Raw genomic sequence first — 13,298 nt, 5'->3', positions numbered from 1 at the left:
GTTCCTGTCCTCAGGAAGCTTACTGTCTAGTACTCTCTGTAATCAACTAGCTCAACTTAAATTAATATGGGAAAATTGTTTATTTTCTCTCTGGTTAATATACACTATGCTTTCTACAGGTATTCTTGAGAAACCTGGCTGCAAGGAAGTCCAAAGTTGAAATGCTTGGTACAATGTCTGCTGAAGTGGCCAAGAATTTATTGGTAATAGATGAGCTCTGTATCTGTTCAGCAAGCATCTTACAGCCTTGTGGTGACCTTCCTAATAGACTTATGGCCTCTGACAGGCTAGGTCTATTTGTGGCCACAAAGAGCTGAGTCCAGGATGCTGAAGTAAGATTAAATTTTTTGCTAAGAAATTGTTACGAAAAGCCCTTCACAGAAGTTGATGTACAAAATTCTAGGCTTGGCTTGGCTGAGATTTCACAATATCTAACAGTGGATTGTCCCGATAGTTACATAATACGTTTCTTCTGATGTGTTCTGCACCAGCATGTTTGGTGACTGCAGCAAGACAAACATCATTAGTCAAAGCAGGATCGAGGGAAGCAAACCATTGCTCCTGGAAATGAATGAGCACATACATGGTGAGTTAGAGAAGGCTGCCAGAATGATTTCCCCCAGTACATACAGCTTGGTGGCACACGATTCCTGCAACCCTGTGCGATGGCTCATGAATAAAAGAGAAAAGCGAACAGAAGGGTTAACGGCCTCCAATGCTGACACAGAAGTATGGAAAAGTTCCTTTGGGAAGGACTGCTATGAACAGATAATCTGTATTATCCCCTTGTTGGGACAATAGTTAAGAAAAATATTTACCCACTGGAATCATTCTAGTCTAAGCAAACTGGAGGTCCAGCTCATGCTTTTGGCAATGGCAAGATGCCCCCCTCCCCAAAAAGGGCAAAAATATGAACTGGTACAATCTAAAGAGGTGATTATGTCAGGATGCAACATCTGGCATCATATCACAGATTGTCTGTATTGAAGAATACAGAGAAAGTGAACAATAGTCACCCTAGTATCAACTGCAAAAGTAAAGTCCAGACACATGACAATGACCAGAAAAAACTCATGAGATAGCTCTGCCTCTCCTGTCCACCCAGTTCTGAAAAGTTAAAAGTAGAGCACCGTGGAAAATGTCCTGTCCACCTATTTCTGAAAAGTTAATATTGGATGCACACAAACTTAAACTTAAACATAATTTATTGTCACTGAATTCCCTAGAACACTCAATCCTGATTTCCCAGTTGAGATTGGGGAATGCAGCCATGAATCCATCCTTCCTGCTCTGGAACGCCAGAGAAGTCAGCTGCTAGGGGGAAGCTTGTTTTAGAATTTGCAGGGTTTTACTATTTTTTTTGTTTGTTTATTCACTTTGTTTAGTTTTATGTTTAAAAAAAAATTCTTACTAGTTCCATTATACTTTCTTGGAACTAATCCTTAAATCTCCCTGGCTCCAAACTCAGTGTAAAATCTAGAGCCAAAACTTGCTTGTTATTGGCATCAGACTATTCTTTCTTTGCCCAACCTCAATAGCAAATTTTGACTAGGCCATACTTTTGCATTATGACGCTGCTTTAAATTAGCAATTTGAGGGGGAAAAAATTGACATAGTACTACCCATGTGACATTTTCAGATGAAATCAGATTTTTTACTTCATATAACAGAGTGGCAAATAACCTTTAAGTTATTTAAAGGAGTATAATTGGAGTGGAAACAGAAAATGATAGTGGTATCATATATGCAAATATCACTACAGCACAGTGTGTAAATATACATAGCAAAACTTCTTGGATCTCTTAGAGAAGGCAGGACTTCTGTAACCTTTATGTTCTTGGATCTTCATGGCAATCTGTGGATGAGTTTGAAAGAGATAGGAGAATCTAATATGAAGAATAATGGATTAAGTTAAAACACCAATTTGAATCCCATTTCTGGTATTCTACCCACTGTCATCCTGATAGATTCCTTGTACCTCCTACCTATCCACCAGTGAGGACACCATCTCCTCCTTATTACTCTTATCCTGGGATGTTCTCCTGTTTTCAAATATCCAAACTACCTATTCCTCAACAAGACGCACCTTATCTATCCACTTCAGCCCACACATCTCTCTTCTTCCTCACATATCCCACACAACTTATCATCTCTACCACTCACTTGATATATATCACATACCTCTTTCTATGACTATATAATTTCATTTGTTGATGTCTTACTGTATCTCTGTATTATGTTATAAGTGCCTTGAACAGAGGGGCAGATTACTATTCATCCCTGTATACCCTAACATTTCTAACCAGCATTTTACATATTACAGGCATTCAGAACATAACAATTGAGTTTTGATTGCTATATAATTTTTGGTATGTGTTTGATTTGTTACTCAGGTTCCTTATATAAAAAAGGTGGGAGTGGGAGGGGTGGGGTATGTGGCCATAATTGCTTCCCCCAATATACTGTACTGGAATGTATGTGGTTCTGTTTCGTGGGGTTTGGTTTTGTTTTGCCAACTCCATTTCTCCATACATACCACTTAGGCACAATTAGTCACAATCTCTCTGTAGGTTGCAGTAACTCTATAAAACCCCTAGATTAGATTAGACATTATTCTTTAAGAGCATCCTAAAGCAGTTTATGTAACTTCCCAAGCTATTTGGTTTATTCTCAGACAACTGTTAATACACTGGCACAACGTAGCTCGCGGTGGTTACAAAATACCATGCAGACAGCGTCCAAGGCACACGGAATTCTCCAAGCACACTGCCAGACCCTTTCCTAGAAATTCCAGAGAAAATGGCAGCAGAGTGGCCTGGACGGATTCTACTTTTCTAGTTTCCATGACCCAGGGCTTGCCTGATCAAGAATTTCTACAGTATCACAAATTTCCCTATCATCTTCTTTCAGTTCCCTCCAGTGGGAACCAGGCAAGGAGAATTGTTACCCCTCACGCCATAGGACTAAAGCAGTATTAATTTTCTTTCCTCCAAAAACCTACCCTTCCTCCTAACTTCTTTATGTCTGTTGATGTATCACCACCCTCCCAGTCCCCTGGGTTCATTCATAACCTTGGAGTCATCCTTGACTCTCCACGTCTCCCTATATCTAATCATTTGCCAAGTTTTGTTGATTTCAATCTCTGCAACCTCTCTCTCATGTCTGTCCCCTTCTCTCCCATGTCACTCATCACCTATCACCTGGATTATTAATCTCCCAACTCTCATTTCTCCAATTCATCCTCCATACAACTTCCAAAAGAATCTTGCTAAAGCCCTAACAAAAACCTTCAGTGGTTGCCTATTTTTTCTAATAAAATACAAATGCCTCACCCTGGATTTAAAGTCCTCCACATTTTGGTTCTAACTTCCCTTTCTAGCCTCCTTTCTTTCCACTGCCTTTCATGCACTCTACATTCCAGTGAAATTGGACAATTGGTTTTCCTCCAAATGTCACATTCCATGTCCTGCCTACATGCATTTATGTACCTCTTGCCTACTTTACAAGCCTTCCTCATCTCTGCCTGTAAGAATCCTTATCAACCTTCAAGGTTCAGATACCAGCTCTTTTGGAAAGCCTTCCCTGATATTCCTATTTATTACTGACTTCTCCTTCAAATTCCCGTGTATTTACTAATTTATCTACATGTGGTTTCCCAAAATAGAGCAAAATCTCCCTGAGTGGAGAGACTGTATCGTTTCTTTCTAAGTACCACACCTAATGCAAAATACAGTAAGTGTTAAATAAATGTTTATTGAGTTAAGTTCAAGCGTTACTGGGAACAGGGAAAAGGAAGGGGGTCAGAATAGCACAGAGAGGCCAGCCTGGAATAAAACAAAAAGGAGGAGTCTAGAAAGTCAGGAAAGGGGGAGACATGTAAATATGAAGAAGAATTGGGATGAAGTGTCTGCCACATTTCACGGAGTGGAGTGGGGTGAGGTCTACAGCTCTTTTACAACATGTATAGGGTATCTACAAATTTTAAACAAATGCTTAATTTCTGTATGCTACTTTGCTCTGAAATACAACTCTGGTCCTTAGATACATTAAGATACAGTGATGGACAGGAAGCGCATTCTTGCAGGCAATATTCACAACTGACCTGATTTACATAGTATGACTACCTTCCCCTTTTGTCTCTCCATAAAAGGCTCCCAACTTTATTGATCACTTAACATTCCACCTCATCTTCCTTCAGGAAACAAGGAAGTCATCCACATAAAAACACCAGTAAAGAATTACTTCTAAAATTCCCTTAAAAATGAGAAGCATTATTTAGTCTTAGAAGACCTACTGTCCAAAGGCCTGAACAGAAAGAACCAAATGCAGAATTTGGTCTTCAAATTCCATTTGGTTTAAATAGTGGGAAGACAGAAGCTTCTGACACTCAGTATACTTTCTTGTAACAATATTCATACTAGCTTCTTTTGCTACTCAACTTCCCTTAAAGACAAATTCTTGTGGGTAACTTACACTCTTCACACTGTTGATATAATTTCCTCTGGTGCTTGTTTTCCCTGCTGGTTTAATGAATGGAGGGCTGGACCTGGAGTCATGAAGACATGAGTTCAGATCCAGCCTCAAAGCCTTACTAGCTGTGTGACCCATATTAGTTGGGTGACCCTGGGTAAGTAACTTAACCTCTACCTGCCCCAGTTTCCTCAACTGCAAAAAAGAGATAAGAATAGCACCTGCTTCCCTTGGTTGTTGTGAGGATTAAATGAGATATTTATAACGTGCTTAGTCCAGCGCCTGGCATGTTGTAGGTACTTAACAAATATTGGCTTCCTTCCTTTTTTTCTGGATGAGGCTGAGCCAGCTCTAGTAATATAAAATGTAATTAGTAATAAATGCAAAATCTGAAGCTTGGAATTTTTAAAAAATCTACTTTGGAAATATAAGATAGATTAAAGGATCATGGGGAGCAGCAGCTAGGCGGTGAGGTAGATACAGCGCTGGGTATGCAGTCAGGAAGACTCATCTTCATGAGTTCAAATCCAGACTCAGACAATTCCTAACTGTGTGATCCTGGACAAGTCACTTAACCCTGTTGGCCTCAGTTTCTCATCTGCAAAATGAGCTGGAGAAGGAAATGACAAACCACTCCAGTATCTCTGTCAAGGTCAGGAAAACCCCAAATGGGGTCCTGAAAAGTCAGACACCACTAAAAAATGACTGAACAACAACAACAACAAAAGAATTATAGAGCTAGAACTAGAAAGGATCTCAAGAGGTGATCTAATCCAATCCCTTCATTTTGCAGATGAGGAAAATGAGGCCCAGGGAGGTAACTTGTTTCACATAGGTAGTAATAGTCAGAGGTAGGATTTGAACCCAGGTTCTATGCCTCCTGAGCCAGTACTATTTTCTGCTACTATTACCCCATTTTACAGATGAGGAAATTGAGGCAGAGAGAGTGACCTGCCAAGGTTACACACCTACACACCTGGTAAATGACAGGCCAGATTTGAACTCAGGTCTTCTTGACTTCAGGTCCAGTGCTCTATCTACTGCACTACTTAGCTGCCTTCCTGTGAACACTCTCCAGCTTTTTATTTTCCTTCCTAAGATGTGGCAGACTCCATGGAGGTCAGTAATAAAAAGAAAGGTCACATATAGCCCTGAAATATTTAGAGCCACATTTTTTTGTAGCAGAAAAGAGTTGGAAACAAAGATGCCCATTGATTGGGGAGTAGTGGAATAAGTCACTGTAAGATATGATGCACACAGAGAGACAGGGGAAGACTTGCATGAAATCAAGCAAAACGAAGTAAACAGAACCAGGAAACAATATAAACAGTGACTAATAATGCAAACATAAAGAACAAGAACAAAACTATTAAAACTGAATGCTAAGAAAGCATAAAGACCAAGAGAAGAGACATGAGAAAATATCCTTTCTTCTCTGCAAAGGAGTGGGAGAGGGGAAGCGTGGTGCAGCAGGGGGACTATGGAAGCGTCACACAAGTGATAACAGACTTTTTTTAAAAAAATACATTGGCTATTTTTGCTGAACAGTTTTTACTTTCTCTTTTTACTCCCTGTTATAAGAGACAGACCTCTGAAAGAAGATGGGGAATACATTAGTAGGTGAAATAAAAATAAATGATAACAAAAATTTCTTTAAAAACAACAACAACTTTTCACATTCTGTAGTCCACCCAAGCTGGCCTTCTTGCTGTTCCTCTCATACAACAGTCATATCTCCCATCTCTATGCCTTGGCAGTTTTTATGATCTCATCTAGAATTTCCTCTCCCTTCATTTCCTTCTCTTGGCATCTCTGATTTTTTGCAAAGCACAGTTCAAACAATACCATTCATTTCCTTCTCTTGGCATCTCTGATTTTTTGCAAAGCACAGTTCAAACAATACCATTTACATGAGAACAGCTGCTAGCGCCTTCCCTTGCAAGGTTACATTTTGTGTTTTTGGTATGTGTTTTATATATGCTAATATATGTACTTGTTCTCTCCCCCACTAAAATGTAAGCTCCTTGAGGGCAAGGACTAGTTCACTTCTGCCTTTGTATTGCCAGCACCAAGCACATATGGTCTGAAACATAAAAAGAGTTTAATAAATGCTTGTTAGGGCAGCTAGGTAGCTCATTAGATCAAGTGTGGGGGGCCTGGAGTCTGGAAGACTCATCTTCCTGAGTTCAGATCTGGCCTCAGATACTTACTAGCTGTGTGACCCGGGGCAAGTCACTTAACCCTATATGCCTCGGTTTCCTCATCTGTAAAATGAGCTAGAGAAAGAAATAGCAAACCACTCTAGTTATCTTGGCTAAGAAAACCCAAAATGGCATCAGGAAGAGTCAGACATAACTGAAATGACTGAACAAAAACAAAAATGCTTGTTAAGTAACTTGGAGCTATCCAAATAGCTCATTGTCCTTTCAATTCACAGATCCTGCAGTTCTGAGTTTCCCCCTCCTCCAATCTGGAAGCTTATCTAAATGCTACTTGCATCACACTATTCTCCTGCTTAAAACAAAACACAGAAACCACACAAAGGCTCCCTATTTTCTACCAAATCAAATCTAAACTTCTCTGCCTCCTTTCTAGGCCCTCCATGCTCTGGCACCACCTAAGCTGGCCAACTTTATTTTCCCTTTCTCTTCAACATGCACTTTCTGCTGTGATGCTCACTCCCAACCTCCAACACTTTTTCTCTTGCTGTTTCCCATCTGAACCTGATGCCTTCCCCTTCATCTCTGATCGTTTAAATCCAAACAGCCTAGCTCATGTTCTACCTCCTCAAGAAATATCTCCTGAAAAATAGACCCATACCCATCCCCGCCTTCTCATAGAGTAGTCAGCTTATAGAACACAATACAGTCCTTCAGTTTATACACATAATCTTATTTTGGGCACTGAATCTTTAATTTTACTAGTGTTTTACTGGTTCAGTCTCAATGTCACAGAGAAACTCAAATCCAATAGTACTGATTAAGTACCTACTGTGAATTAGCCTCATGCTAAGGTATTCAAGAGAAGATCAAGACAGAGTCCCTCGTGCCTTCCAGAAGTTTAGAGCCCTGATGGCCTCCCACTGTGGCCCCAAAAACTCAATGAGAAGCACTTTACTCTCACCATATTCCAGTACGGAAAAAGGAGGTGAAATTAGCAACTAAAAAGGTGACTGATGAGGAAAAGAACTCTGTGAGGGGAAAGGAACACAGGAATGATTTCCATGTGGGAATAATTAGAAATCCTGAACTATTTTAATCTCTACCTAAGATCACCCTCGACCAGAAATAAACCTATCCTATTAATGCTTTCTAGGAAAGGAGAGTCTCCAACCTTCCATGGAAACCCATCCCAATGTTTTGTCATATTCTTTCATTTAAAGCAACTCCTCCCAAATAAATAACACTTTAGCAGATACCCTATCAAATAGCATATCCCTGGAATTAACCACATGGCAGTTAATAGCATTTCATAGACTCCCAGAGTCTTCAGGTCAGAAGGGAACTCAAAGATCATCTAGTCCCAAATCCCACCCAATGCAACATCCCCGATATATAAACACACATACATGCATGCATAATCGAATACACTTTGGTAAACTTGAAGTAACTATAGTCAAGGCAAACACCAAAGATTTTAGGCAATGCCTCAGCCTATCTTCACATTTTCTTTAGTTGGAACCTGTTTCCTCCTAGGAAAAAATCTTGAGCTAGTGAAATATGAGCATACAACAGTTGAGATGCATACATAAAAGAAGGAATAATCATATCCAAATTTTTATGTTAGCAGTCTGATTCCAAATATAATCTCCCCACACTGATAATCTAGTTGCCTGGATTCTAGCAAAATAACATTTCTCAAGTACAAGAAGTAATATAAAAAGAAAATTGTATCTGTCAACTTACGTCCTGCTGGTTGACCTTTTGCCAGATCCTGGAGGTCTGTGGTAATTTGGAGGACACGACCGTAGATCTCCTGGACAGAATTATTGAGGCCAGAAATGTCTTTGGAATGGGCTACAATAGTGCCATTCATCTGACTGACACAGTTCCACAGGTTGCTGACATGCTTGTTCAGCCCTTCCTTGATCCTGTTTAGACTTCCAGAGATGGAGTCCAGTTTGCTGCACGCTTTTTCGATATGAGACACTCTGCCTCCAACAACCATGACTTCCCTCTGGACACCTTGAGTGCTTTCCTTACAGATGTCAAGGTCTGAAAGGATTTGCTTTTGCAGCCCCTGTAGCCTCACCTCCAGATGACTGCAACAATGACCAGCCGGGGCCAGGGAAGAGGTGGGCTCCTCAGTGGTCCTATCCAGATCCTCCAGCTTCCTGGAAACACTGTCTTCTGCCTTTCTGCATGTAGAAATGGCGCCTGCAAGTTGCTCTTGGCAGTTGCTCAACCCACCCTGAAGGTTTTTCACGTCTTTGTCAGTGTCATTTAGACGAGAAGAGAGTAAATTCAAATCTTGTTGCACTTTCTGGATATTAAGTTCCGTTTCCCTGAACTTCCTGTGCATTGTGTCATTTAGAGCCTTCAGAAGTGTAGAGGTGTCACCTGTCTTCTGAAGATCATCATGCTTGTTGGGATGAGTATCTTCTTTTCCGTGAGACCCTAACTGGAAGTTCTGCAGACAAAGATTCTCCACATCTTGGATTTTATTCTTCAGATGATTAAGTTCAGTAGTAACTTGACCATTGCCAGATGCTGGCAGGACGGACTCCAGGTTAATGAATTTTACATCGGTGCCATTAGCAATGTCTAGGAGACTGCTACCCAGACGGTCCTCCAGGGACTGTATTTTCTGATCCAAAAGTTGCTTCAAGTCATCCACCTCACCACTAATTGTACCACGCAGAGTTTCTTCAATGTAAAAACAATGTTCTTCTGCATTCTTCTCTGTCACATTGATCCTTGCATCCAACTCATTCCACCTTTCATCAAAACTTTCGTCTGGTTCTGGCATGGTGAGATGGTCAAATTCGTTGTCTAGCCTCCCGTTGAGCATTCTGGTGGCTTCTGAAACCCTCTCGATTTTCTGGTCTAGATCCTTGATCTGTTGCCCAAAGTCAACACTTTTATCAAGGTTACAGCAGTTTGGCTGTTTTGATGGAGCTGCCTGTATCTGAGCTCGAAGGTCACTTATTTCCTTCCTTAGACTTGTTTCCTTCTCTCCAATAAGTTCTATCATGCCCAAGTAGCTAGTTCCATAATCATCACACTGTTGTTGGATACCAGTCAGCTTATATTCACAGGAGTTTTTCAGATCTGCCATTTTCCTGTCTATTCCCTCCATCAGTTCTTCTTTCAGCGCCTCAAATTTGCTATCTACATAAGCTTGGTAGAATTCATTGGTCGGGATGGTCACAGTGGGCCCCTGGGCAGCTTCCTGAAGCTGCTTGAGCTGTCCTTCACAACCCTTCACTTTCCCATCCAGCTCCTCTAGCTTGTCACTCTTTGTCTTCAATACATCCTTAACCTCAGCCAACTCAGATTTAATGTCCTTCATTCCTGATTCCTTACCCCCAAGGATCCCAGGAAGCTGAACTGTTTCTGTTTCGCCACCAACAACACTGTCTGGCCCTGGTGGGTTATGAAGGCTGTTGAGCCACGATGCTAGCATTTTACTGGCATCATCCTGAACAGCATGTTTTAAGTTTTCATTTACTCCTGCAATGGAGGACTGAAGGTCAAGGACGGTCCTTGTAAGTCGGGAAACTTTGTCCTCAAGCACCTGTATTTTCTTGTCCTGCTGTTCCTGCAGGCCTGGCTTTGGGCCTGCTGTTTGCCTTGGTTCTGTTGTGTGCCTTGGTTCTGTTGTGTGCCTTGGTTCTGTGACTTGCTTTGGTTCGGTATCTGTTGCAAAAGTAAAATAAGACAGAACTTAAAATTTTCTGGCTTTAATCATCTTCCCCACAGCCCACATATGCACAAGTTAGATCTAACCCTTCCTTCACAAATTTCCTACTGCTGGTAAATGTATTTTATCTACTTTAAAGTCAATCAATCAGCACATTTACTAGGCACTTACTGTGTGCTAAGCAGTGCGTGAAGACATCATTTCCCACAATGAAATTATGAAAGATAGTCCCCAGGCTGCTGGTTGACCTCACTCCCTAATGCCATAGACTACAACTTTGGCCAGACCCAATATTCTTCTATTTGATGCAATTCTGCCACATGTAAATTAGTATCAATCGTCTAGTCTCTCCCTTTTCCTTAGCATTCTAGTGTGAGGATTACTAACCTCACAATACAGATGGGGAAAGCATGACATGGTTTAGAAGGAGACAGAAAAAAGGCCTCTTCAAGTGTCTCAGAAGTTGAGTGGCAGCACCTGTACCTGAAGATAGTCTTGTAATTCCTGTCCTAATCCTCTTTCTCCAAGATTGCAGTCCCCATTCTGTTTTCCTTATCAGACTAATAGATGCTTAATAAATGATTGTTAAATGACTGGATGAATAAATAAAAGGATGAACCTTTTAAAAACTGAAAAACCTTCTGTAGTAGATGCAGTCCTTAGCAACACCTTGGTTTTTTGAGGACATGTTACTCCCCTACCCTGACACTTAGAATTGTTCTCTATTGCATTTATTTTGGTAGGCAAACTTCTCAGCTTGGCATTCAAAGCACTCCACTGTATGGTCCAGCCCATCTTTTCAGACTTGGCTCCCACTTCTCTGCTATAAACTGGATTCCTTGCTGTATCTCAAAACACATGCTGCATTTCTCCCACTTCTAAGTATTTGCACATACTGCTTCTTCCACCTGGAATAGCCTCTCTGCCTACAGAAATACTATGTTGTTCAGATATTATCTTCTTTAGAATGCCTTTGCAAGTTTCTTCCAACTTACATGTGTTCAGAGGATGGAGAAGTCTGAACACCCCCTGGGCACTTAAGTCCTCTGGACCTCTTTTTCATCACTCATTTACCCAGTTCAACCTCGTACATTATTTGTGTGCTCATCTTGTATACCTTCTAGACTTTAAGCCCCTTGAGAGCAAAGACTGTGTCTTACACTTTATGTCCTGCAGAACCAAACTTTGTGCTTCCCACAATCGGTTTTCCATAAAGAACTGTTGAACCAAATTGGAAATAGATTCAGTTGGGTTTTTTTAAAAGCTCGATCTATAAATAACAAGCTTCATCTTCCAGCCCGTGAGTCATGAGTAGGCCATGGACATCACCTCCAAAGTGGGAGCTGGTGCCAAGTCACAGCTGCACGGGAAGGACGCCATCCTGTCCAGAAGTGACTAGAGCTGCTCCTTCACTCACTGCCACCATCCCCAAGAGCCAGTGCCTTCCCTCCCTAACTACTTGGTACTTACTTACATTTCTCCCTCTATTTATTCTATATATATATATATATATATATATATATATATATATATATTTATTTATTTATTCTATATATATATATATATATATACTTCAACCTGTGCTTGTCTTGCCCATTAGAATGTAAGCTCCTTTGTGAATAGAGGTTGTTTTATTGTACCCTCAGGTCCCAGCATAGTGCCTGGCACATAGTAGGCACTTAATAAATGCTTGTTGGTTGACTGATTGACTTCCTAGATACCTTAGGAAACTGTGTTAGCCAGTGACCATGTAGCCTGCCCATGAACATCTGAGGTTTTTATCCTTTACTAATCAGAAAGGGGGCTAGAGAGAGAATTCTCTTCTGTCAGTGATTATGCAGGTCCTACTCCTACAGTAAAAACCGGTTCATGTACCAGAGATTTCATAACATTACAGAATTTCAGAGTTTGAAGGGACCTTAGAAATCACCTAAGCCAGCATTTCTCAAATTAGCTTGGCAACAGAAAAATTTTTATTCATGGAATATATTAATGAAATCATAACTACTAGGGGACAATGAGGATTGGGGTCATGGAATATCCTTGCAATAGAAGATTAAGGACATCTTGTATCAAAACAAAGAAAATTAAAATGATTCTTATTCTGAAAATTTGTCATGTGTGATTTTATAATTTTCTATTTCTAATTTGTAATTTTCTATTCACTATTTTGAAAGGGAAAAATATCAATATCATTGAAATTTCCTCATAGAACGTCTCTTCCCATTGTGGGGCCTATTAGAGCTCTGTGAGTCACAATTTCAGAAATGGTTTACTAATAAGAAAGCTGAGGTTCAGAAAGTTAAGTCACTTGCCCAGAGATGGATGGGATTAATCCTAAATCCAGCTCTCCTAACTCAGTTCCATGAACCACACTCCTACCAGCTGGTCACCACAATTTTCCTTCAATCAACCAAAATTACAACTTGATGAAAATAATCAGGAAACACTTCAGATTTCAAGACTGTAGAAATTATAGTCCATGGAAAGACAGTATCATTTATGGCTGACCTAAATGTACAATTTTAGGAGTAAAATTCGTGCTGCATTTATTATTATATTGAACTTACAACACAAAGAAAATAAGCCTAAAATAAATTGGAGTTCAATGTCATAAGTACTCTACTAATGTTACCCAAAGAAAGAAAACTTTATGATAGAACAAGGATAACTTTCTTATTTTAATGCAATATCGTCTTCTAACTAAAGTAATCTGCATATTAAGGAAAACATTTAAGAATAACCACTGAGTATTCTGGACTAAGGACTAATTTAGGCAAATGTCCCATTCATTACAGAAAGATGACTCAAGTTCATTTTCCTCATGAGACTGTAGGAATTTTTTTTTTCTCCAAAAGTAACACTGAGCCCAAATCTCCCACATTTTGGAAGGCTTGTAAATACGCCTGTGAAACTGAACATGAAATCTGAGCTGAAATCATACAAGTCAAACTTGGAAAATGTGT

General features: G+C 40.1%; 1 protein-coding gene across 1 annotated transcript in view; it reads right to left on the bottom strand.

Moving 5' to 3' along the window:
* EMILIN2 (elastin microfibril interfacer 2) overlaps window positions 1-13,298 on the bottom strand; it is a 60,821-nt gene that overhangs the window by 15,307 nt on the left and 32,216 nt on the right. Inside the window, exon 4 of the mRNA XM_020970682.2 lies at window positions 8,376-10,328. Coding sequence (XP_020826341.1) covers window positions 8,376-10,328 — 1,953 coding nt within the window. The remainder of the gene's footprint in view (window positions 1-8,375; window positions 10,329-13,298) is intronic.

Source organism: Phascolarctos cinereus, unplaced genomic scaffold, assembly GCF_003287225.1.
Source record: "Phascolarctos cinereus isolate Bilbo 61053 unplaced genomic scaffold, phaCin_HiC Scaffold_4;HRSCAF=312, whole genome shotgun sequence".
Lineage (NCBI taxonomy): Eukaryota > Metazoa > Chordata > Mammalia > Diprotodontia > Phascolarctidae > Phascolarctos > Phascolarctos cinereus.
The sequence above is the reverse complement of the archived record's forward strand: the minus strand, read 5'-3'. Positions and strand labels throughout refer to the sequence as shown.